Source organism: Hemiscyllium ocellatum, chromosome 42, assembly GCF_020745735.1.
Source record: "Hemiscyllium ocellatum isolate sHemOce1 chromosome 42, sHemOce1.pat.X.cur, whole genome shotgun sequence".
NCBI lineage: Eukaryota > Metazoa > Chordata > Chondrichthyes > Orectolobiformes > Hemiscylliidae > Hemiscyllium > Hemiscyllium ocellatum.
Window position 1 is genome coordinate 16,082,171 of NC_083442.1, and position 24,943 is coordinate 16,107,113.

Consider the following 24,943-nt stretch of genomic DNA (forward strand, 5'->3'; position numbering starts at 1 on the left):
CTCTAGAAGAGGCTTCACCAATGGCCTGAACAACCTCAACATGACGTCCCAACCCCTATACTCAAAGGTCTGAGCAATGAAGGCAAGTGTGCTAAACACCTTCTTAACCAAGGTTAAAGTGGTGCTGGAAAAGCACAGCAGGTCAGGCAGCATCCAAGGAGCAGGAAAATCAATGTTTCAGGCAAAAGCCTTTCATCAGGCCCTTCTTAACCACGTTATCGACCTCTGATACAAATTTCAAAGACTTATGAAACTAAACACCTAGGATTCTCCGTTGTACAACACAAAATCCATCTGGTTCACTAATGTCCTTGCCTGGTCTGGCTGTCATGTGACTCCAGACCCACACCAATGTGGGTTACTCTGAACCTGCTCTCTGGGCAATTGAGGATGGGCAAAAAATGCTGGCCTAGCCAGAGATACCCACATCCTGTGAGTGCATTTTGAAAAGTAACAGAGGATTATTCCACTGTCCGCTCAATGGAAATTGGATAAAAACTAGGAAAGGGGGAAACGATAGCTGGAAAACAGGGAATTTCACTGTGTGTCATGCTTTCTCTTCCCCCTTCCATGACCCGGATCAATCCAGCCACATCGCCGTCTCTCTTACCCTTCCCCCTATAAGTGCTGCTGAGTGCAGTAGAAATGGAGGCAATCAATAGTTTTAAAAGGAAATTGGAGGCACTTAAAGGAAGTAGACATGCAGCAAGGAAACCCCCCAACCCAGCCCTCAAGGAGTGGGCAGCTTTACCACTTCCATGGTTCCCTCAAGCCAGAGTGTGCCATATTGATTTGTGCTGTGAGTTGGCAAGGGGATAGAGTGAAGGGATAGGACAGACCGGATTGCTCTACATACAGAAAGCCAACATGGACGTCGAGGGCTGAATGGCCTCCTCTGCTGTATGAGGTCAGATGATGACATCATAGAGGGTGTGTGTATATGTGTGTGTATGTGTGGGTGGGGTGAGGTGTGTGTCTGTGTGTGTGTATGTGTGAGTGTATGTGTGAGTGTGTGTATATGTGTGTATGTGTGTGTGTGTCTGTGTGAGCGTGTGTATATGTGTGTGTGAGTGTGTATGTGTGTGTGTCTGGGTGAGTGTGTGTACGTGTGTGTGTGTATGTGTGTGTGTGTGAGTGTCAGTGTGAGTGTGTGTATATGTATGTGTGTCTATGTGAGTGTGTGTATATGGGTGTATGTGTGTGTGTCTGTGTGAGTGTGTGTATGTGTGTATGTGTGTGTGTGTGTGAGAGAGTGTGTGTATGTGTGTGTGTCTGGGTGAGTGTGTGTATATGTGTGTGTGTCTGTGTGTGTGTGTATGTGTGTGTGTGTCTGTGTGAGTGTGTATATGTGTGTATGTGTGTGTGTCAGTGTGAGTGTGCGTATATGTATGTGTGTCTATGTGAATGTGTGTATATGGGTGTATGTGTGTGTCTGTGTGAGTGTGTGTATATGTGCGTGTGTGTGTCTGTGTGAGTGTGTATATGTGTGTATGTGTGTGTGTCAGTGTGAGTGTGCGTATATGTATGTGTGTCTATGTGAATGTGTGTATATGGGTGTATGTGTGTGTCTGTGTGAGTGTGTGTATATGTGCGTGTGTGTGTCTGTGTGAGTGTGTGTATATGTGTGTATGTTTGTGTGTGTGTGTGTGTGAGACACACACTCCATCTTCCCTCAGTCCCTCAGCCCAATATCAGAGGCATACTTCACGAACCAGCAACCTGCAGAGCTATTAAATCACAACGGAAAGGGGAATATCGATCAATCGGTTCTGGATGAATGGTCATTGCTGCGCCTATATGTAAATGTGACAGCCCTCACATCTCCAGTCCTTGGTCTTCGGAGAATTAATTGGCATCATTTCCACACTTCTGGACAGTATGATTTGTTACATGGATAAGCGTAGGTTTGTTCTGCATGTAGATTGGGAAAAGGTATCATTCACACTGTACAGACACTGCTGTTATACAAACCACAACAGTTATGTAAAAATGTTAGACTCTGGTTGACACTTGACCATTCTCCAGTAAATGTAATCGTTCCAGTCACATTGGGTACCACGCTGTGGAAACAAAGGGAGGGGTTAGTCTGACGGACAATGACATAGCAACAACATTAACAACTCAGGACAAAGTCCAAGCTCTTTACACAACAGGCAAGATCTTATCCTTCAGGCAGTGATCAGGCTCAGGGGGATAGAGTGATACTATTGATTGCCCCCATTTCTACTGCACTCAGGGCTACTTTCTGTTGTACGATGCTTTGAGGTTTACACCAGCTTCCTCTGGCACAGTTTGTCAGCATTACAGGAAAGCTGCTGTGAAACTTGTAAAAGGTTCAGAAAAGGTTTTGCAAAGATGTTGCCAGGGTTGCAGGGCTTGAACTGCAGGGAGAGACTGATTAGGCTGGGGCCATTTTCCCTGGAGCGTCGGAAGCTGAGGGGTGACCCTCACATAGAATCATGAGGGGCTCGGATGGGGTGATCAGCCATGTTGGGGGAGTCCAGAACTAGAGGGGCATAGGTTTAGGGTGAGAGGGGAAAGATATAAGAGAGACCTAAGGGGCAACCTTTTCACGCAGAGGGTGGTATGGGTATGGAATGAGCTGCCAGAGAAAGTGGTGGAGTCTGGTACAATTGAACACTTAAAAGGCATCTGAGTAGGAATGGTTTAGAGGGATATGGGCCAAGTGCTGGCACATGGTCAGATTGGGATGTCTGGTTAACATGAATGAGTGGGACCAAAGAGTCTGTTTCTGTCCAACACAGAACATCATGACTCCGTTCCTTGAGGCAGAGATCCACCAGATTTGCTGTATTTTAAAACTGGTCTCCCAGGGGCTGTGACAAGCTGTGGATCCTTGCAATCGTCTGTGATGATTGCAGAGCAGATGGGAGCATGGGAAAGGCAAGGGAGGTTGCCAGGTCCCACAGACAGGCAAAAGCGAGGATTGCAGATGCTGGAAATCAGAGTCTCGATTAGAATGGTGCTGGAAAAGCATAGCAGGCCAGGCAGCATCTGAGGAGCAGGACAATTGACTTTTCGGGCAAAAGCCCTTCATCAGGAATGAAGGCTGGGAGCCTCCAGGGTGGAGAGATAAATGGGAGGGGGGTGGGGGGAGGGAGAAGGTAGCAAAGAGTACAATAGGTGAATGGGGGTGGGAATGACAGTGATAGGTCAGAGAGGAGGGTGGAGTGGATAGGTGGGAAGGAAGATTGGCAGGACAGGAGTTGCAAAACCTGCGCCCACACCTCCTCCCTCACCTCTATCCAAGGCCCTAAAGAAGCCTTCCACGTCCAAAGTTTCACCTGCACATCCACCAATGTCATTTATTGTATCCGTTGCTCCCGATGCGGTCTCCTCCACATTGGGGAGACAGGACGCCTTCTCGCAGAGCACTTGAGGGAACATCTCCGGGACACCCGCACCAATCAACCACACCGCCCCGTGGCTCAACATTTCAACTCCCCCTTCCACTCTGCCGAGGACATGCAGGTCCTGGGCCTCCTTCACCGCCGCTCCCTCACCACCCGACGCCTGGAGGAAGAACGCCTCATCTTCCGCCTTGGAACACTTCAACCCCAGGGCATCAATGTGGACTTCACCAGTTTCCTCATTTCCCCTCCCCCCACCTTACCCCAGTTCCAACCTTCCAGCTCAGCACTGTCCTCATGACCTGTCCTACCTGCCAATCTCCCTTCCCACCTATCCACTCCACCCTCCTCTCTGACCTACCATCTTCATCCCCACCCCCATCCGCCCATTGTACTCTTTGCTACCTTCCCCCACCCTCCTCTCTGACCTATCTCCTTCATCCCCACCCCCATTCACCTGTTGTACTCTTGGCTACCTTCTCCCCAGCCCCGTCCCCTCCCATTTATCTCTCCACCCTGGAGGCTCCCTGCCTTCATTCCTGATGAAGGGCTTTTGCCCGAAACGTCGATTTTCCTGCTCCTCGGGTGCTGCCTGACCTGCTGTGCTTTTTCAGCACTACCTAATCTAGACCCCACACAGACAGAGCCCACTCTGCAAATCACCGGGTGGTGTTGGGCAGTCACTCCCCAGTTGAGGCTGTTGTCGTGTCATGAACTGGCAGAGATGGATGCCAGGTGAAAGTGAGGACTGCAGATGCTGGAGATCAGAGTCGAGAGTGTGGTGCTGGAAAAGCACAGCAGGTCAGGCAGCATCTGAGGAGCAGGAGAATCGACATTCCAGGCAAAAGCCCTTCATTAGGAATAAGGTTGGGAGCTCGGGGGTGGAGAGATAGATGCTCCCCGGTTGCTTGGATGAGTGCAGATCCAACAAGAAGCCCAACATTAGCCAGCATCCCACCCATTAACATCCACTCCCTCCACCATCGACGCTCAGTCACAACGGTGTGTCCCATCTACACAAGCACTGACTCACCAACCCCTTCCAAATTTGTGACCCATCTTGAAGGACAAGGGACAGCAGATACACGGGAAAATCCACCACCCCCCCCCCCCCCCCCCCCCGCAAGTTCCCCTCCAAGCCACTCACCACCCTGAATTGGAAATATATCGCTGTACCTTCACTGTTGCTGGGTCAAAGCCCTCACTAATGGCATTGTGGGTCAACCCACAGCAGATGGACCGCAGTGGTTCAAGGAGGCTGCTCACTCCCACCTTCTCTAGGGACGGGCGTGAAATGCTGGTGATGCCTCCCCCCCACACACCCCCCCCACCCCAGGGATAACTAAAAAACCATAATTGCACTGACAAAGCAATCAGTCAGGTGGCAAAAAGTCAATTTGCAACCTGCAAGTTTGAGGGAGTTGGGTCAGAAAGGGGGCGAACTTGGATTCTTCCCCTGGTGTGAGAAAGCTGGGTGGACTGGACAGTGGAACGCGTGTGTGTCAGTAACGGGCTGTATTTGCTGCAGCACCAGGCTCCAGGTTGGATGCTGATCTCAGGATGAACTCACCTGCTGTAGAGGTCTCTGCAACAGGTGAATAGATTCTCACTGCTGACATTGAAAGTGCTGGTGTTGAGGTAGCTCACACAATGTATGGATTCCATGGGCACAATGAGGATTCCTAATGCACAGAAAGTAATTCACACAATCACATAAGGAGGCGATTCGGTCCATAAAACGTACTTTGGTTCTATCCCCTCCTGCCTTCCCCCCATATTCCATTTCTATCCAGATAACCATCCTCTTGATGCTTCAGTTGAACCTGCCTCCTCCACGTCTCCAGGCAGTGCATTCTGCACCCTAACTATTCGCTGTGTGTGCATCATAAACTCCCAATGGTGTGGAAGCAGGCCATTCGGCCCATTGAGTGCACACCCACCCTCCGAAGGGCATCCCACCCAGACCCAACCCATTGCTGTAACCATGCATTTGGTACGGCTGATGCACCTGACCTGCACATCTTTGGGCTGTGGGAGGAAACTGGAGCACCCGGAGGAAACCCACGCAGACACGGGGAGAATGTGCAAACTCCACACAGACAGTTGCCCGAGGCAGGAATTGAACCTGGATTCCTGGCACTGGGAGGCAGCAGTGCTAACCACTGAGCCACTGTGTCACTGTGTTTTCTCATGTTTTCTTGCTTTGTTTTGCAGATCACTTTAAATCTATGCACCTCTCTTCCTTTTCTCTTTTATGAGCGGGAACAACTTCTCCCTGTCTCGACTATGCAGCCCTCTCATGATTTTGAATACATCTGTCAAATCCTTCTTTCTCTGGGAAGAACAGCCCAAACTTTCTCAAGTTCTGAAGAAGGGTCACTGGACCCGAAATGTTAGCTCTGCTTTTCTCTCCACAGATGCTGCCGGACCTGCTGAGTTTCTCCAGCGATTTCTGATTTTGTTTCTGTTCCCAACTTCTCTTCAATCTATCCTCATCCTCATCGCTGAGGTTCCTCATCTGTGCTCTCCCTCCAAGGCACCCGTGTGCTTTGTGTGATGTAGTACCCACCCAATCACTGGGAGAGGCCCAACAGGGGGAAAGGGACCTTCAGGGATCAATCTTTTTTTAACTGTGGGCGTAAGACATGACCTCCCATCCACTGACTCCACTTACACCTCTCATCGCTGGGAAAAAGCTGCCAACATCATCATAGACCCCTCCCAGCCCGGGAATGCTCTCCTACAACCTCTTCTGTTAGGCAGAAGATTCCAGAACAGCTCCTTCCCTGCTGTTGTTAAATTGCTGAATTCTCTCTAATTTCAAATAATTTTGATCTTGCTTTGTGTGTCTCCTTTGCAGTTGTAACCTTATATTTCTCGCTCTGTCTAAGCAATCTATGATCTGTATGTCCTTGTTTGAGTCATAAAATCCCTATGATATAGGAATAGGACATTCGGCCCATCCAGTCCATGCCGACCCTCCGAACAGTGTCCCATCCAGACCCATTCCCCTACATTTACCCCTCTCTAATGTACCTAACCTACACATCCCTGGACAATTTAGCATGGCCAATTCACCTGACCTGCACATCTTTGGATTGTGGGAGGAAACTGGAGCACCCAGAGGAAACCCACGCAGACACGGGGAGAATGTGCAAATTCCACACAGACAGTCACCCAAGGCTGGGATCAAACCCGGGTCCCTGGCGCTGTGAGGCAGCGGTGCTAACCACTGAGCCACTGGGGTCTAGATTACAGTGGTGCTGGAAAAGCACAGCAGTTCAGGCAGCATCCGAGGAGCAGGAAAATCGACGTTTCGTCCTGAACTGCTGTGCTTTTCCAGCACCACTCTAATCTAGACTCTGGTTTCCAGCATCTGTAGTCATTGTTTTTACTGAGGCACTGGGCTTTTTGGTATAATCTGCCTGTACTGCTTGCAAAATAAAGCTTTTCACTGTACCTAGGTACACGTGACTATAATAAATCAAATCAATATTGAAGCCAGGTTAAGTGGGGGGCACTGGAGGGCAAGGGATGTGTTCCAGAGAGAATAGATCCCCATCGCTCACCTGCGACACACGCATTCACCAGCGACGTAACAAATCCCGTAAACAGGGCGTGCATGACAATGGACGCTATCTCGCTCTTACGCATTGGAGCCATGGAAGCTGCAGAGAGAAAGAGGGAGGCAGAAGGGAGCTGACTCTCAGTGGTAAACAGGTTTGCATTTATATATCGCCTTTCAAAGCAGCCACCTTTCCTTTCTCATGTGTCGTGACCAATAATGATGTTGACTGAAGGATACGCATTGGTCAAGACCCCTGGCAGAAGTGCCCAGCTGCTGTCAGGAGGCAGTGGTGCCATGCTAACATTACCAGGCTAGTAATATGAGAGTCTACATGACTACATCATAGCTGATGTGAAGTGTGAAGGGCGCAGCACACAGACAGATAGACTCAGTGTACAAACACACTGAAATAGATCCAGTGTACAAACACACTGAGATAGACCCAGTGTACGAACACACTGAGATAGACCCAGTGAACAAACACACTGAGAGATAGTCCCAGTATTCAAACACACTGAGATAGACCCAGTGTACAAACACACTGTGATAGACCCAACATACAAACTCACAGAGATAGACCTAGTGTACAAACACACTGAGATAGACCCAGTGTACAAACACACTGAGATAGACCCAACTTACAAACTCACAGAGATAGACCCAGTGTACAAACACACTGTGATAGACCCAACTTACAAACTCACAGAGATAGACCCAGTGTACAAACACACTGTGATAGACCCAGTGTACAAACATACACTGAGATAGACCCAGTGTACAAACACACTGAGATAGACCCAGTGTACAAACACACTGTGATAGACCCAACGTACAAACTCACAGAGACAGACCCAGTGTACAAACACACTGTGATAGACCCAACTTACAAACTCACAGAGATAGACCCAGTGTACAAACACACAGAGATAGACCCAGTGTACAAACACACCGTGATAAACCCAGCGTACAAACACACAGAGATAGACCCAGTGTACAAACACACCGTGATAGACCCAGCGTACAAACACACACTAAGATAGACCCAGTGTACAAACACACAGAGATAGACCCAGTGTACAAACACAGACGCAGATAGACCGAGTGTACAAACACAGACAGAGATGGACCCAGTGTACAAACCGCTACAGAAAAGACCCAGAGGTGACAATCTCCCACCCCCCACACCCCCCCAACAGACGGGACCCACATAAAAACCAAGTGGGACAGAACAACAGTGCCTGATGGAATTTGCCCTGATGGTGACCCACATAAACACGGTTGATTCATTTTTGTTTAGTCATTAGAAATATTTATCAGTTATTTAAAGTGGGATCCTGATGTGGATCTCTTAAACCAGGAGGTCTGGGATCATTTAAAAACATCGAGGGTATTTGGAAAAAAAGCAGGAACATTGCCATAATGATAGGGGATCAGCCATGATCCATACTGAATGGTCAAGCAGACTTGAAGGGCCAAATGGCCTGCTCCTATTCGACAGGACCAAGGCATGACCGAGAGAGAAGTCAGGGTCTCAGATCAACATCTTCCCTGAACAGCAGCATCACTGGGAGTGTAGCACTTTAGATTACTTACAGTGTGGAAACAGGTCCTTTGGTTCAACAAGTCTACACCGACCCTCTGAAGCATAACCCACACAGACCCATTACGCTAGATTTACCCTTTCACCGAACACAACTGGCAATTTAGCATGGCCAATTCACCTAACCTGCATGTTTTTGGCCTATGGGAGGGAACCGGAGCACCTGGAGGAAACCCACGCAAACACAGGGAGAATGTGCAAACTCTACACAGACAGTTGCCCGAGGTGGGAATTGAACCCTGGTCTCTGGCGCTGGGAGGCAGCAGTGCTAACCATTGTGCCACCATGCCGCCCACTCCTGAGTCTCCTGTTTATGAAGTGGGGCTTGAACCTTCTGAATTAGAGGGAGGAGACCTCCAGCACATACGGATGGTTGGGGCTAAGGTAGGGTGGTTTTTGTTCAGCTTTAAGGTGATAGAGTCAGAGGAGGCACGTGATGTAGTCTGCTCAGAGCACCGCCCGCGATGTTCAGTATTGAGCATGTCGGCCTCACCTCTATGCGTGTCAGGAGATCTCAACTCAAACCCAACTCTAGGGGGCAAGAGTGTGTGGCCTCAGCTGATGCCTTCCATGCAGTGCTGAGGCTCTTCTACCCTGCCATAGATACTGTCCTTTGATTGGGATGTTCAACTGAGATTCCTTTGGCCTAAGGGAGTCCAATGACATTGCACATAGAGGAGCAGAGAGCCCCCCCAGCCGCACCACACCACTCCCCCAATGCCTCATGTTTTGGCCAGCCCTTATCATTCAATCCATCTCCCCAACAGCCAATCCCAATTTGGGATCTTGCCGTACGCAAACTGACCATTGCAATCGTCCACAGGATGTCAGTGGGTACACTCAAAAGAAGTGCTTCGTCAATTGTGATGCATTTCATGGATGTGAAAGAGACTATATAAATGCACGTTGTTTATGTTCAGTGCTGGTGCGACTTGCATTTTATGATATAAGTTCATCAGGTGTGATGAACATCGACATTAAACAGCTGCATGTTCTTATACCCCAAATGGCTTGACAAATAGTGACTGATGTCACTTCACCGTTATGAAGGAAGTTTCACCATGACACCTGAAACCACTACACCTCCCCCCCCCCCCAATGCTCCCCACACAGAGAGGGTGCCCAATGTCCTGGGTTGGGCCTGGCTTGGTGTGTAGGACTCTCCCAGCTAAAGGAGCAAACGCGACCTGAGAAAAGGGCCCTCTCTCACAGGGAGTGGTTCAGGTCTGGGACATACTGCACGAGAGCGTGTCCGAGATACATTCAGCGGGGCCTTCGGGAGACACATTATCGGAAAGACATGAACGTGCAGGGCAACGGGGAGAAAGCAGGAGAACGGCACTGAGTCCACTCCTCCTTTGGAGAGCTAGCACAGAAGGATGGGTCAAATGGCCTCTCTCTGCACTCCAACAACTGTGTGACTTTGAAGGAAGGTGCTCTCAGCTGGCACAGTGCTCTGAAGCTGTCCCCAAGGGAGGACCGTGTGGACAGATCCAGCAGAGTCCCCTCTGAACCTTATGCAGTGAAACCGAGCAGGGATTGTCTCTGTGCGATGTGGATCGCGAGATGAACAAAGGTCTAACTCTATCCTCGCAAATACACAGCAAGACAGAAGGTTAGGAGACTGAACTTATAAGGATTGTTCACAACCTGCACACATCCCAAACTGTGTTACTCTGATCAAGTGCGTTCACCTTCATTGGGTTAATGCAATCTGCAGACAGTCTCAAAGAAGATGGCATTGGGTGAAAAGTGGAGACGAATAGACCCCACAATGGCCAATAGAAACCCAAACACAGCGGGTAACTGATATGGTTTGAAAAGACTTGAAGACTGTAGGAGATTAAAAGGCCTCACTGAAAGGCTTCTTCGACATTGACTGTAAATGTCTGATGCTGTTTGTGTTACTCACAGAGTCCTCCCAACATTATCCCGATTGATGAAAAGTTTGCAAATCCACAAAGTGCGTACGTAGATAACGTCTCTGCTCTGACCTGCAGGGACAAAACCAAAAACGTAAACCTTTTCCACACTCTTCTCGTGAAGACTCTAATTTACAAACAGATGAAGTTTAATTTAGATAAATGTGAGGTGTTGCATTTTGGAAAGACAAATCAGGGCAGGATTTATACAGTTAATGGTAAAGGTCCTGGGGAGTGTTGCTGGACAAAGAGACCTTGGAGTGTAGGTTCATAGCTTGGAAGTGGAGTTGCAGGTAGATAGGACGGTTAGATGGTATTTGCTACTGTTGCCTTTTTTGGTTGGTGCATTGGGTATAGGAATTGGGAGGTTATGTTGTGGCTGTACAAGGCATTGGTTTGGCCTCTTTAGATGGTTAGTCATGATTTGGAGATGCCGGTGTTGGACTGGAGTGTACAAAGTTAAAAATCACACAACACCAGGTTATAGTCCAACAGGTTTAATTGGAAGCACAATTTCAGAGCGGCGCTCCTTCAGGTGATGAAGGTCCAACCATCTGGTGAAGGAGCGCCATTCCGAAAGCTAGTGTGCTTCCAATAAACCTGTTGGACTATAACCTGGTGTTGTGTGATTTTTAACTTAGATAGTTAGGCCACTTTAGAATTTTTGATGAAGGGCTTTTGCCTGAAACGTCGATTTTCCTGCTCCTCGGATGCTGCCTGACCTGCAGTGCTTTCCAGCACCGCACTAATCTTGAATCTAATCTCCAGCATCTGCAGTACCCACTTCTGCCCACTTTAGAATACTGTGTACAATTGTGATCTCCCTTCTGTGAAACTTGAGAGGGTTTAGAAAAGATTTACAAGGATGTTGCCAGGGCTGGAAGATTTGAGTAAGAGGGAGAGGCTGAATAGGCTGGGGCTGTTTTTCCCTGGAGCATCAGAGGCTGAGGGGTGACCTTATGGGAGTTTATAAAATCATGAGGGGCATGGATAGGCTGAGTAGACAAAGTCTTTTCCCTGGGGTGGGGGAGTCCAAAAGTAGAAGGCGTAGGTTTAGGGTGAGAGGGGAAAGATATAAAAGGGACCCAAGGAGCAATTTGTTCAAGCAGAGGGTGGTGCGTGTATGGAATGAGCTGCCAGAGGAAGTGGTGGAGGCTGGTACAATTGCAACATTTAAAAAGCATCTGGATGGGTATAGAATAGGAAGGGTTTAGAAGGATATGGACCAAATGCTGGCAAATGGGAATAGGTCAAATTGGGATGTCTGGTCGGCATGGATGAGTTGGATGAAAGGGTCTGTTCCGTGCTGTATAAATCTAAATAAAGCTGGAACTAAACCATTCGACCCCTCAAGCCTGCTCCACCATTCAATATGATCGTGGCTGAGCTGATTGTGTTTGGAATTGTGCATTGACAGTTATTTGCTGAAAAGATTCCCTACAGTGTGGAAACAGGCCCTTCGGCCCGACTAGTCCACGCCGACCCTCCGAAGAGTAACCCACCCACACCCATTCCCCCTAACTAATGCACCTAACTCTACGGGCAATTTAGCATGGCCAATTCACCTGACCTGCACATCTTTGGGCTGTGGGAGGAAATCAGAGCACCCGCAGGAAACCCACACAGACACGGGGAGAACGTGCAAACTCCACACAGTGAGTTGCCCAAGGCTGGAATCGAACCCGGGTCCCTGGTGCTGTGAGGCAGCAGTGCCAACCACTGAGCCACCCAATAGGAATCTATTCACATCCTTCTTAAAAATATTTCATCACCAGACTCCAATGCTGTCTGAGGCAGAGCATCAAAATTGCAAAGCCCTCTGAGAGAACGAAACTCTCCTCCCAGATTCAGAAGGACGAGCCGAACTTTAATCCTTTGGTTTTGGAGATACTGGACTCATCCACAGGGGGAAACATCCTTTTCTTTGTCAAGACCATTTCGGATCATCTGTCCTTTAATCAGGTCACCCCTCACACGTGTAAACTCCAATGGAAACAAGGCCAATCCATCAATTTGTGACCTGTGAGATTGTTTCTTGGCCTGACTGGATGTGAAATCAGCAGAGCCTGAGGCTGGCTGATGTTAGGGAGATAGGCCACAGTATCCCAGGCAGCCATGTACAAATCCCCCATGTATAATTCCCCATGTACAAATCCCCCATGTACAAATCCCCCATGTATAATTCCCCATGTACAAATCCCCCATGTACAAATCCCCCATGTATAATTCCCCATGTACAAATCCCCCATGTACAAGTCCCCCATGTACAAGTCCCCCATGTATAATTCCCCCATGTATAAATCCCCCATGTACAAGTCCCCCATGTACAAATCCCCCATGTACAAATCCCCCATGTATAATTCCCCATGTACAAGTCCCCCATGTACAAATCCCCCATGTACAAATCCCCCATGTACAAGTCCCCCATGTACAAATCCCCCATGTACAAATCCCCCATGTACAAGTCCCCCATGTACAAGTACCCCATGTACAAGTCCCCCATGTATAAATCCCCCATGTACAAATCCCCCATGTACAAGTCCCCCATGTACAAGTCCCCCATGTACAAATCCCCCATGTATAAATTCCCCACGTACAAGTCCCCCATGTACAAATCCCCCATGTACAAATCCCCCATGTACAAGTCCCCCATGTATAAATCCCCCATGTACAAATCCGCCATGTATAAATCCCCCATGTACAAATCCCCCATGTACAAATCCCCCATGTATAAATCCCCCATGTACAAATCCAGCCAAACTTATTGATTTGCTCTGAGCTGATTCACCAGATGGATTGAACTTAGCTGTGAACTGGGCTGAATTATCCCATTGGTTTTGGGGGGGTGGGGTGGGAAGGGGCAACTTTGCTAATACACTGGGGGAGGGGTGACAGGGGGTGGTCTCACCAGAGAGGACCTAGCTCTGTGCTTACTGAGAGATGACAGGCAGCAGACAATGGAGAGAGGTCAGGGGGCTTCACTGAGGGAGGCACGCAGGAGAATATGAGGAAGTGAAAGGGATGGAAACTGAAATGAGGCCGTGCCCCTCCTGCCAAAAGGCTCTGGGCCAGAGTTGTGTACCTTCCAGACAGCGGGCCCCTCGTTCGGACACTCTGGGATCCAACAGCACGCCTAATCCAATCCACCCATCCTTCTGGCCCCACACCCATACTGTACCTGGCCAGCTCTATGCACAGGACACCAGATCCACGTTGAGCTTGTCCTGCTGTTGGAATGCACTGGGGAGTTATTCCTGTGCAGTTAATCCCTTTCTGCCATTCCACCTAGGATCCAGAAACTCAGATCCTCCTCAAACCTGTCGTGGTGAGCTGCTAGTCGGTTTCTAAACCAAGACAAATTGGAATTGGATGGAACATTGAATTGGCACCACCTTTGGATTTGAACCAATGAGGGGAAGGGTGAGCTTTTTGGGGCTGCCCCAGTCATAGAGTCATACAGCACAGAAACAGACCCTTCGATCCAACACGTCTGTGCTGACCAGGTTCTCAAAATAAACTAGTCCCATTTGCCAGCACTCAGCCCATATCCCTCTAAACCCTTCCTATTCATATACCCACCCAGGTGCCTTTTAAATGCTGTAATGGTATCAGCCTCTACCACTTCCTCTGGCAGCTAATTCCATACACGCACTACCCTCTGTGTGAAAACATTGCCCCTTAGGTCTCTTTTACATCTTTCTCCTCTCATCTTAAACCAATGCCCTCTAATTCTAAACTCTCCCACCCCAGGCAAGAGACTTGTCTATTTATTCTAAACCTTTATAAAGTCACCCCTCAGCATCCGACAATCCAGGGAAAGAAAGCTCCAGCCTATCGAGTCTCTCCTTTGAGATTAAACCTTTAGCTCTTGCTGATCCTGCACATACTCACGGAAATCCACTGCTTCTTGCCGTTGATGAACTCTTCGACACCATTCAAGCGGTTTTTCTGGTACTCAGAAAGTTTCTGGTAGGCCACAAACTCGTTGAGGAACAGCTTGATCCCAATCAGTTCAGCAACGAGGAAGGAATCGTTCCAGTCCACTCCCATCATGAAGGCGATGGGCATGAAGACAAAGGAACAGATAACCTGTAAATACAACATCGATCAGAGCATTTGCCAATGGCAGTCAGCTTTCAACAGTACCACAGTCTCTGCAGGGTACAATGAGGTCATCACCCTCCACAGTGTTGGAATCCAAATTGTCTGCTATGGACTAGACCAAGTCCACTCATAACATATATATCAACGTTTATATAACTCTATATCAAGGAGATAGCCCAGACCCAACCTTTTATCTTATCAAGGCAAGCGCCAAAGTGCTGTGTTCCTGTTAGATTAGATTCCCTACAGTATGGAAACAGGCCCTTCGGCCCAACTAGTCCACGCTGACCATCTCCCACCCAGACCCATTTCCCTCGGACTAATGCTTCGAACACGATGGATAATTTAGCATGGCTACTTCACCTAACCTATGCACCTTTGGACTTTAGGAGGAACCCCACGCAGACACGGGGAGAATGTACAAACTCCACACAGACAGTCGCCCAAGATTGGGATTGAACCTGAGGCCCTGGTGCTGTGAGGCAGCAATGCTAACCACTGAGCCACCTGTTGGTCAAGCAACTTGGCTTTAAACAAAACACACTTTATTCTAACACTACAGTTAATAAACAAGCAACAAAAAAAGAAAAATTGGCATAATTTTAACTCTATCAAAATACTTAACAAAATAATATATTATTTAACTCTTACTCATCAACTGTTTCATTAAAGCAGCACCCCATAAACACAGCTGAAAATGTGTTGCTGGTTAAAGCACAGCAGGTCAGGCAGCATCCAAGGAACAGGAGATTCGACGTTTCGGGCCAGAGCCCTTCATCCTGATATTTGGGCTCTGGCCCGAAACGTCGAATCTCCTGTTCCTTGGATGCTGCCTAACTTGCTGCGCTTTAACCAGCCACACATTTTCAGCTCTGATCTCCAGCATCTGCAGTCCTCACTTTTTACCCCATAAACACACCCTCAGCAAAGGCAAATTCAGCAAAACACATCTCCCTCACTTCTTATCTCCAGGAGTAGGAACATGGACAGAATGAATCAAGCAGCAGAGAGAAAGAGAGGGAGAGAGAGCTGTATCTAGCAGCTTCAACTTCAATAACCCAATTTCAACAACTGAAAGCAAAATGAAACTAAAACCCTGTTCTGTGGGAGCCTGACTCCACCCACTCAGGCTTCATTTGTTTAACTTTTTTTTTAAAAACTCACAGCTATTTACTCTGCTTTCCATGGAGCAGGCACCTTGGCACCAGGTTTACAACACCAATCTATTAGTAATGAAATAGATTTTAACAAGGCTTTTGATAAGCTTCCTCCTAGTAGGCTCATTCAGAAAGTAAGGAGGCATGGGATACAGGGAAACCTGGTTGTCTCGATACAGAATTGGCTGAACGATAGAAGACAGAGGGTGATGGTAGATGGAAAGTATTCAGCCTGGAGCTCGGTGACTAGTGGTATTCCGCAGGGATCTGTTCTGGAACCTCTGCTCTTTGACTAGGACTAGGAAGTGGAAGAGTGCGTTAGTAAGTTTGTTGATGACATAAGGTTGGTGGAGTTGTGGATAGTGTGGAGGGCTGTTGCAGGTTGCAGCGGGACATTGACAGGATGCAGAGCTGGGCTGAGAAGTGGCAGGTGGTGTGTTGGCTTTCATTAGCAGGGGAATTGAGTTTCAGAGCTGCGAGGTTAGGCTGCAGCTTTACTAAGCCATGGTTAGGCCACACTTGGAATATTGTGTCCAGATCTGGTTGCCTCATTATACAAAAGATGTGGAAGCTTTCGGGAGGGTGCAGAGGAGATTTACCAGGGTACTGCCTGGAATGGAGCCATGTTTTATGAAGATAGGCTGAGGGAACTCGGACTTTTCGGATTGGAGCGAAGAGGATGAGAGGTTATTTGATGGAGGTGTACAAGATGATGAGGGGCAGAGATAGAGTGGATAACCAGAGACTTTTTCTCAGGTGGAAATGGTTATCACATGGGGGCATAATTTTAAGGTGATTGGAGGAGGGTTTTGGGGAGATGTCAGAGGTCGGTTCTTAACACAGAGAGTGGTTGGTGTGTGGAATGCACTGCCAGCAGTGGCAGTAGAGTCAGAGACATTAGGGACATGTGAGTGACTTTTGGATAGGCACATGGAGAATAGTACAATGAAGGGTATGTAGGTTAGTTTGACCTTAGAGTAAGATCAAAGGTCAGCACAGCATCAAAGGCCGAAGGGCCTGTACTGTGCTATACCGTCCTCTGTTCTAAATAAGAAAACTTTTGGAACATCTTAAGGGACTGAAGGGTTTAAGTTATAAGGAGAGGCTGGGACTGTTTTCACTGGAGCGTAGGAGGTTGAGGGGTGATCTTATAGAGGTTTATGAAATCATGAGGGACATTAATAGGGTGAATAGTCAAGGTCATTTCCCCAGGGTAGGGGAATCCAAAACTAGAGGGCACAGGTTAAGGTGAGAAGGGAGAAATTCAAAAGAGACCTAAGGGCTAACTTCCACCCAGAGGGTGGTTTGTATATGGAATGAGTTGCTAGAGAAAGCAGCAGATACAAGTACAGTTACAACACTTAAAAGACATTTGGACAGGTACATGAATAGAAAGGTTTAGAGGGAAATAGGCCGAATGCAGGCAAATGGGACTAATTTATTTTGGGAGACCTGGTCAGCATAGACTGGTTGGACTGAAGGGTCTGTTGCCATGCTGTATGACTCTATGAACTCTCTTCAACAGAAACAGGGCAGGAAAATCCCTCTTAAAAGTACATTTTGCCACATAAGTTCTCATTAACTCTGTTCCCCTCTCATCTCCCAGACCAGCTCATCTTTGCGTGATTACTTCTGATCTCCAGCATCTGCAGAACTTTAAAGAAGGAATGATGAGCCAGGTGAAACAGGTCCAATCTCCACCACAATGGGTGAATCCAGCCCTATGATCAAACCTCACCCTTCCCAGCAACAACCCAGCTCTCCTTCCAATCAACCCCATAGGTTGCTATGGCAACGTACACTTGTATGCGCATGTTGTAGCCTAAAGCTATTGATAGTGAGAACTGCCCTTGACGTGTTAACCTGATTGGCAGAGAAACCTGAAGTGGGCATTGTACCTGGAGGCATTCTGAAGAAGGGTCACTAAGATCCAAAACGTTAACTCTGATTTCTCTCCAGAGATGCTGCCAGACCTGCTGAGCCTTTCCAGCAACTTCTGATCTTGGTTTTGAACATGGAGGGTCAGGCTCAGAGACAAGGACATAACCCGCTGAGTCATGAGACCTCCTGAGGAGTCACTGCTCTCTTGGAAAGCATTCATTTCTCAAGAGAAGAGAAACCTGAAGAGGTGTTGAAGATCATGAAAGACTTTCATTCAATGTTCGTTCATGGGACATGGGCATCGCTGGCTTAGCCAGTATTTATTGCCCGTCTCTAGTTGCCATTGAGGAGGGGATGAGCTGTCTTCTTGTACCGCTGGAGTCTATGTGCTGTAGACCCACAATGATGTTAGCTAGGGAATTCCAGGATTTTGACCCAGCAGCAGTTAAGGAATGACAATATTTTCCCAAATCAGGATGGCAAGTGGCATTGAGGTGGTGGTATTTGATAAGATTGGCATTGAGGTGGTCTCACTGTGAGGGAGATAAATCTGGGAACCATAATGCCAAGAGTCAACAATAAGTCGGATTGGGAAGTCAGGAGAGATCTCTCCATCCTGAGAGTGACTAGAGTGTGGAAATTGGAACCAAAGGGAGTAAAATTATTAGTAGAGGTTGCTGGAGAAGCTCAGCAGGTCTGGCAGCATCTGTGGAGAGAAATCGAGTTAACGTTTTAAGTCAAATGATCCTTCCTCATAACAAAAGGAGGAGTTGAGTTGAATAACATTGAAGACAGATCAACATGTGAGGATGAAAAGAGTAGTTTGTTGATACAGTTGAATGAAGTGAGTGGGCAAGAAGGTGGGAAAATGTGAAGCTGTTTGCTTTGACAGGAAAACTAATAAAAAAAAGCAGACTGTTATTCAAATGAAGAATTCTGAGGTGAGTCCATAAGACTTGGAAGCAGAATTAAGCCAGTTGGCCCACTGCATCTGCTCCATCATTCAATGAGATCATGGCTGATCTAGTAATCCTCAGCTCAACTTTCCTGCCTTTTCCCTACAGCCCTTGATGCCCTAATTGATTAAAACACTGATTATCTCAGCCTTGAATATACTTAATGACCAATCCTTTACTGCCCTCTGGGTAAAGTGATTCATTATGGTCTGGGAGAGGAAATTGCTCCTCACTCCAATCTTCAATGGGTAGCCCCTTGTTCTGCGATTATGCACTCTGGTCTTCGGCACTCCCCCCAGGACTTTCCACAAGAACCTTGACAAACACCCTAAAAATCCTTTATGTTTCAGTAACATTTTCTCTGATCCTTCTGGACTTCAACAATTAGAGGTACAACATACTCACTCTCTCCTCAAAAGGCAGTCCACCAGTATCTGCCTAATGAACCTTCTCTGGACTGCCTCCAATGACAGTCTAACTTTCCTTAGATAAGAGGACCAAAACTCTTCACAGTATTCTCGGTGTTGTCTAACTAGTGCCTTGTATAGTCTTAGCAAAACCTCCATATTTTAATATTCTATTCCTTTCGAAGTAAAAGTCAACATTTTGTTTGCCTTCCCTGAACTTGGATGATTTTTCTGATTCATGCTTATTCTTTCTCTAAATAATATTTGGCTCTTCTGCTCTTGCTGATAAAATGCAAATACCTCACATTTTCCCACATTATATTCCATCTGTAAGTTTTAGCCCGCACACTTAACCTGCATTGTCCTCAACACCAGCCCTCCCATCTATTTTTGTGTCAACTGCAAATTCAACTATAGCACATTCCCTTTGCTCATCCATGTCATTAATACAGATTGTAAATAATCGTGGACCCAGCACTGATCCCCATGGCATTCCACTAGATACAAGGTGCTATTCAGAAAATGCCCCTTTAACTCACACTCTTGACTCTCCTTGAGTCAGCCAATCATTGCGACTACACTTGCCTCAACACCATAAGTTCTTATTAAGAAGCCTTATGTGCAATACTTGACCAACATCTTTTCCAAATATTTCACACCTGTTGGTTCCCCTTTCCCTTTCCTGCTTGTCACCTCCTTAAAGAGCTGGAATTAATTTGTCAGGCAGAATGCACCCCCCTTTGAGAAACTATGCCAACTCTGCTTTCTTACTGTACGAGTTTCTAAATGCTCTGCTATCACAGCCTTTATTAAAACTCTAACACCTTCCCAAAGACAGACGTACATGAGGATCCTCCTACGCTCCAGAGGGAAAAACCTATCCAGCCTCTCCTTAAAACTCAAACCCTCCATACCTGGCAACATCCTGGTCGGTCTCTCCTGAACCCTCTCCAGTTTAATAATCTCCTTCCTCTAACAGTTACAGGAAATGTATTTGCCAAGTTATTAACAGCAAGTTCTCACAACTGGCAATGACTGAGTAATCTATTTCGTGCAACGTTGGTTGAGGGATAAAGGGTTGAACAGCACACCGATGGAGATCTCCTTCATGATGGTGGGGTAGCATAGTTCACCCCCCACTTGACACAGCACTTAATGTCTCATGGGTAACACACAGATATTATTCCAGTTTTTAGACTGGATTATTCAAGCAATGATCTCAACCACAAACCCCATCATCATGAGGCAGTGAGCACTATTGGAAGAACTTGGCCTGAACTTGACACAGCCCTCAAAGTTAGCGCTGATCAGAGTTACCACAATCTGAGTGAAATCTCAGTGACACCGCGATTCCCGGTCGACACGGTCAAAGATTACACTGTTACAATCAGGAAGATGATGACAGAGCTTTGCTGAACAAATCGCTGAGGGGGTAATGAGGTCACTATCTCCGATTGAGGTTAGCACAGAGTGGTGAGGGTGTGGAACCCACTGTCACAGGAAGTGGTGGAAGCCGGGGTGAGGATAGAAATTCCAGCCTCCAACACCCCCCGCTACTCCCAGCCTGACCCACACACAGCGAGGGAACTGTGGATGCTGGAAATCAGTAACACAAGCAGAGATTGCTGGAGAAACTCAGCGGGTCTGGCAGCATCTGTGAAGAGAGAAACAGAATTAAGGTTTCAAGTCCAGTGTCTCCTATGTGGAGGTTTATAAATAATGAGGGGCATGGATAAGGTGATTGGGAGATATCTTTTCCCAAGGGTGGGGGATTTCCAGATGAGGGGGCACATTTCTCAGAGAGAGTGGTACGTGTCTGGAATGAGCTGCCAGAGGATGTGGTGGAGGCTGGTACAATTGCAACATTTAAGGGGCATTTGGATGGGTATATGAATAGGAAGGGTTTGGAGGGATATGGGCCGGGTGCTGGCAGGTGGGACTAGATTGGGTTGGGATATCTGGTCGAGTTGGACGAGTTGGACCAAAGGATCTGTTTCCATGCTGTACATCTCTATTACGCTATGACATGAAGGGCAATTCTTTTTACATAGGGAGTGGTCTTTACATGGAATGAACTGCCAGAGGAAGTGGTGGATGTGGATACAGTTACAATATTTAAATGACATTTGGATAAGTACATGAATAGGAAAGGTTTGGAGGCCAGGAGCAGGCAGGTGGGACTAGTTTGGTTTGGGATTATGTTCCGGTTAGACTGAAGGGTTGGTTTCCGTGCTGTAGGATTTTGTGACTATAGTTCCATAATCCTTTTGGAATGTGATGAGAAGTCTATGTATGACCTCAGTAAGAGTGCAGTTGGCGTCGTGCGTGAACTTGCTGACTTGTTGGAGGAATGCTGAGGCAATTAACAGAGAAGGGTTTCAGGATACTGCCTGGTAAGATGGACAGGGGAGACTCTGCTGTTCGCTTCGTAGCAATTTTTCAATTATGATGGGATGGGACTTAGTGATCAGACAAAACTGTTTCCAACAGCTGAGAGGTCCAGGATGAAAAGTTACAGATATCGTATGGAAGATTGGTGACTGAGGACCAGGGCAGGAAAGCTTTTTCCCTGGGAGCACTGTGAAAAGCTCAAGCAGATGGACTGCCTGAAATAGAAAGCACATCATGAATAAAGTCCGACAGGTAACAAACACAGAAGGTGTTTGAGAAATGTGGCACGGTGTCTCAGTGGTTACCAGCAGTAAAGACCTAGTTCGGTCGCCATCAGGCGACTGTGTGGAGTTTGCACATTTTCCCCATGTCTGCGTGGGTTTCCTCCAGGTGCTCCAGTTTCCTCCCACAGTCCAAAGATGTGCAAGGCAGATGAATTGGCAGTGCTAAATTACCTGTAGTGTTCAGGGATGTGTAGGTTAGGTGTACAAGTCAGAGGTTAATATAGGGATAGGGGAATGGGTTTGGGTGGGTGATTCTTTGGAGGGTCGGTGTGGACTTGTTGGGCTGAAGGGCCTCTTTTCAAAACTGTAGGGATTCTATGCTTCTAAACTCAGCAACATCTGTACAGAGCTGAAAATGTGTTGCTGGAAAAGCGCAGCAGGTCAGACAGCATCCAAGGAGCAGGAGAGTCGACGTTTCGGGCATGAGCCCTTCTTCAGGAAACATCTGTACAGAGACAGACAAACCGAGTTAATGTTTTGCATCCAGAGTCTCTTCCGAACTCAAATCATTTGCCGGTTTCCAGCAGTTTCCAGTTACCATGGCAATCCGTAAGCTGAAATAAATGGGAAATCACCAAGGAATGTCTTGAAATGGAATCAATTGTGAAAGCAATGACTTACATCAGCCAAATGAATGAATATCCCTCCATTCCTTGCATGCGCTTATGTAAAAGCCCCTTAAACACCCCTATCATATCTGCCTCCACCTCCCACCTCCCACTCTCTGTGGAAAAAGACTTGTCTCTCACATCTCTTTAAAACTTTCCCCCTCTCATCTCATTCCAATTATGAGAAGAAAACTCTGACCATCAACCCCTCTCATAGTTAAAAAGTTAAAAATCACACAACACCAGGTTATAGAGTTGAAAAATGTGGTGCTGGAAAAACACAGCAGGCCAGGCAGCATCTGAAGAGCAGGAGAATCACCAGGTTATAGTCCAACAGGAGCACTAGCTTGGCGTATACCCCACAACCACCTGATGAAGGAGCAGCGCTCCAAAAGCTAGTGCTTCCAAACAAACCTGTTGGACTATAACCCGGTGTTGTGTGATTTTTAACTTTAGAGTCAAGATTAGAGTGGTGCTGGAAAAGCACAGCAGGTCAGGCAGCTTCCAAGGAGCAGGAAAATCTACCTTTCGGGCAAAAGCCCTTCATCAGGAATGGTTGATTTTTAACTTTGTCCACCCCAGTCCAACACTGGCTCCTCCACATCAGGAGTCTCATAATTTCTATCAGTTCTCCCCTCAGCCTCCACTGCTCCAGAGAAAACCACCCTAGCTTGCCCAGCCTCTCCTTATAGCTCATTCTTTTGTTTGAACAAAAGATTCCATTTTATTGCGTTCCTCGGGTGATTTCACACTTATTTCGGCTTACTGCATTGCCATGATCCCTCTCTCTGTAGCTGCAACCTGGTAAATGACCAGAGACTGTCTCTGTGAGAATAGTCTTGGTTAGGTGATGCGGTGTTCGGGCCTGTACATCAGGCAGAGGTTCTGATTGGTTCAGCTGCAGATGGTGAAATAGTTATACCGTACCTGGAAGCTAAGCTCTGGGTAGTCCACCATCCCTCCGAACCAGGACAGAGCCGCGTTTAAAAAGTCTAGAATTGCCAGAAATGCCAGGAGGTTCACAGCAATATTCGCAACCAGACCAATGGAGGCTGAGGCACCATTACTTGCAGCTTCTAGAATATTCTGTTCTCCTCTGGAAGTGGGGGTCAAAGGAAAGAGAAACATTACACTCACTCCAGTGTGGAACTGGAGTGACAGACAATCCACTTTTCTCCTGATTGAGGAATGCAACAGAGGGGATGCAGCGACCTTGTGGCATTAGCGCACGACTATTGATTCAGAGTTGAGAGTATGTTGCTGGAAAAGCACAGCAGGTCAGGCAGCATCCGAGGAGTAGGAGAATCGATGTTTTGGGCTGGAGCCCTTCATCAGGAATGAGACTGGGAGCCTCGGGGGATGGAGAGATAAATGGGAGGGGGTGGGGCTGGGGGGAAGGTAGCTGAGAGTACAATAGGTGGATGGAGGTGGCGGTAAAGGTGATAGGTCAGAGAGGAGGGTGGAACGGATAAGTGGGAAGGAAGATTGGCAGGAAGGACAGGTCATGAGGATGGTGCTGAGCTGGAAGCTTGGAATTAGGGTAAGGTGGGGGGAGGGGAAATGAGGAAAGTGGTAAAATCTACATTGATGCTCTGGGGTTGGAGGGTCGAGGCGGAAGATGAGGCATTCTTACTCCAGGTGTCAGGTGATGAGGGAGCGGCGGTGGGGAGGCCCAGGACCTCCATGTCCTTGGCAGAGTGGGAGGGGGGAGTTGAAATGTTGGGCCACGGGGCGGTGTGGTTGATTGGTGCGGGTGTCCCAGAGATGTTCCCTGAAGCGCTCTGCTCGGAGGCATCCAGTCTCCCCAATGTAGAGGAGACCGCATCGGGAGCAACGGATACAATAAATGATATTGGTGGATGTGCAGGTGAAACGGCGATGGATGTGAAAAGCTCCTTTGGGGCCTTGGATGGAGGTGAGGGAGGAGGTGTGGACGCAGGTTTTGCAATTTCTGTGGTGGCAGGGGAAGGTGCCAGGCGGGGAGGGTGGGTTGTTGGGGGTGGGGGGACACATGGGTAATATACTGCGAACTCAGTGGAATATGAATTCAATTTTAAAAAACGTCTGAAATTAAGACCTTAATGATGACCATGAAACTATTGTCAGTTGTTGGAAAAACCCATCTGGTTCACTAATGTACTTCAAGGGGACAAGATAGGAGGAAGGCACCAGGTGAATTGTTCATTTGGGGAGCTGGTATAGACACAGTGGGCTGAAGGGTATCCTACCATGCTGTAAGGGGTCTGTTTAAGTTACTGATTCCCCAGTCCCAGTCCATTAAAGCACTTTCCCTGTGGCAAGGATAGTTACAGGAGTAAAATCTGTGTACGTATGTGATCAATCCCGGCTACTGATGGCAATGAGGTCTCCAGGAGTGGCTGACTGGGAGATTAACTTTAGGTTTAGGGTTACAGTTAGGGTTACAGTTAGGGTTAGGGTTACAGTTAGGGCTAGGGTTAAGTTTAAGGTTAGGGTTAGGGTTACAGTTAGGGCTAGGGTTAGGGTTGCAGTTAGGGTTAGGGTTAAGGTTAGGGTTACGGTTAGGATAGGATTAGAGTTACAGTTAGGGTTAGGGTTAGAGTTTGGGTTATGGTTAGGATTAGGGTTTGTGTTATAGTTAGGTTTAGGGTTAGGATTAGGATTAGGTTTACAGTTAGGATTAGGGTGAGGATTATAGTTAGCATTTGGGTTAGG

At 47.5% G+C, this 24,943-nt stretch overlaps 1 protein-coding gene across 1 annotated transcript in view; it reads right to left on the reverse strand.

Annotated features, from left to right (window-relative positions):
- Positions 1 to 1,894: 1,894 nt before the first annotated feature.
- slc28a1 (solute carrier family 28 member 1) overlaps positions 1,895 to 24,943 on the reverse strand; it is a 49,073-nt gene continuing 26,024 nt past the window's right edge. Inside the window, exons 12-17 of the mRNA XM_060853664.1 lie at positions 23,177 to 23,345; positions 14,353 to 14,550; positions 10,452 to 10,533; positions 6,941 to 7,039; positions 4,942 to 5,053; positions 1,895 to 2,060 (exon numbers count right to left, since the gene is read on the reverse strand). Of these exons, the coding sequence (XP_060709647.1) occupies positions 1,940 to 2,060; positions 4,942 to 5,053; positions 6,941 to 7,039; positions 10,452 to 10,533; positions 14,353 to 14,550; positions 23,177 to 23,345 (781 nt within the window). The 3' untranslated portion in view covers positions 1,895 to 1,939. The remainder of the gene's footprint in view (positions 2,061 to 4,941; positions 5,054 to 6,940; positions 7,040 to 10,451; positions 10,534 to 14,352; positions 14,551 to 23,176; positions 23,346 to 24,943) is intronic.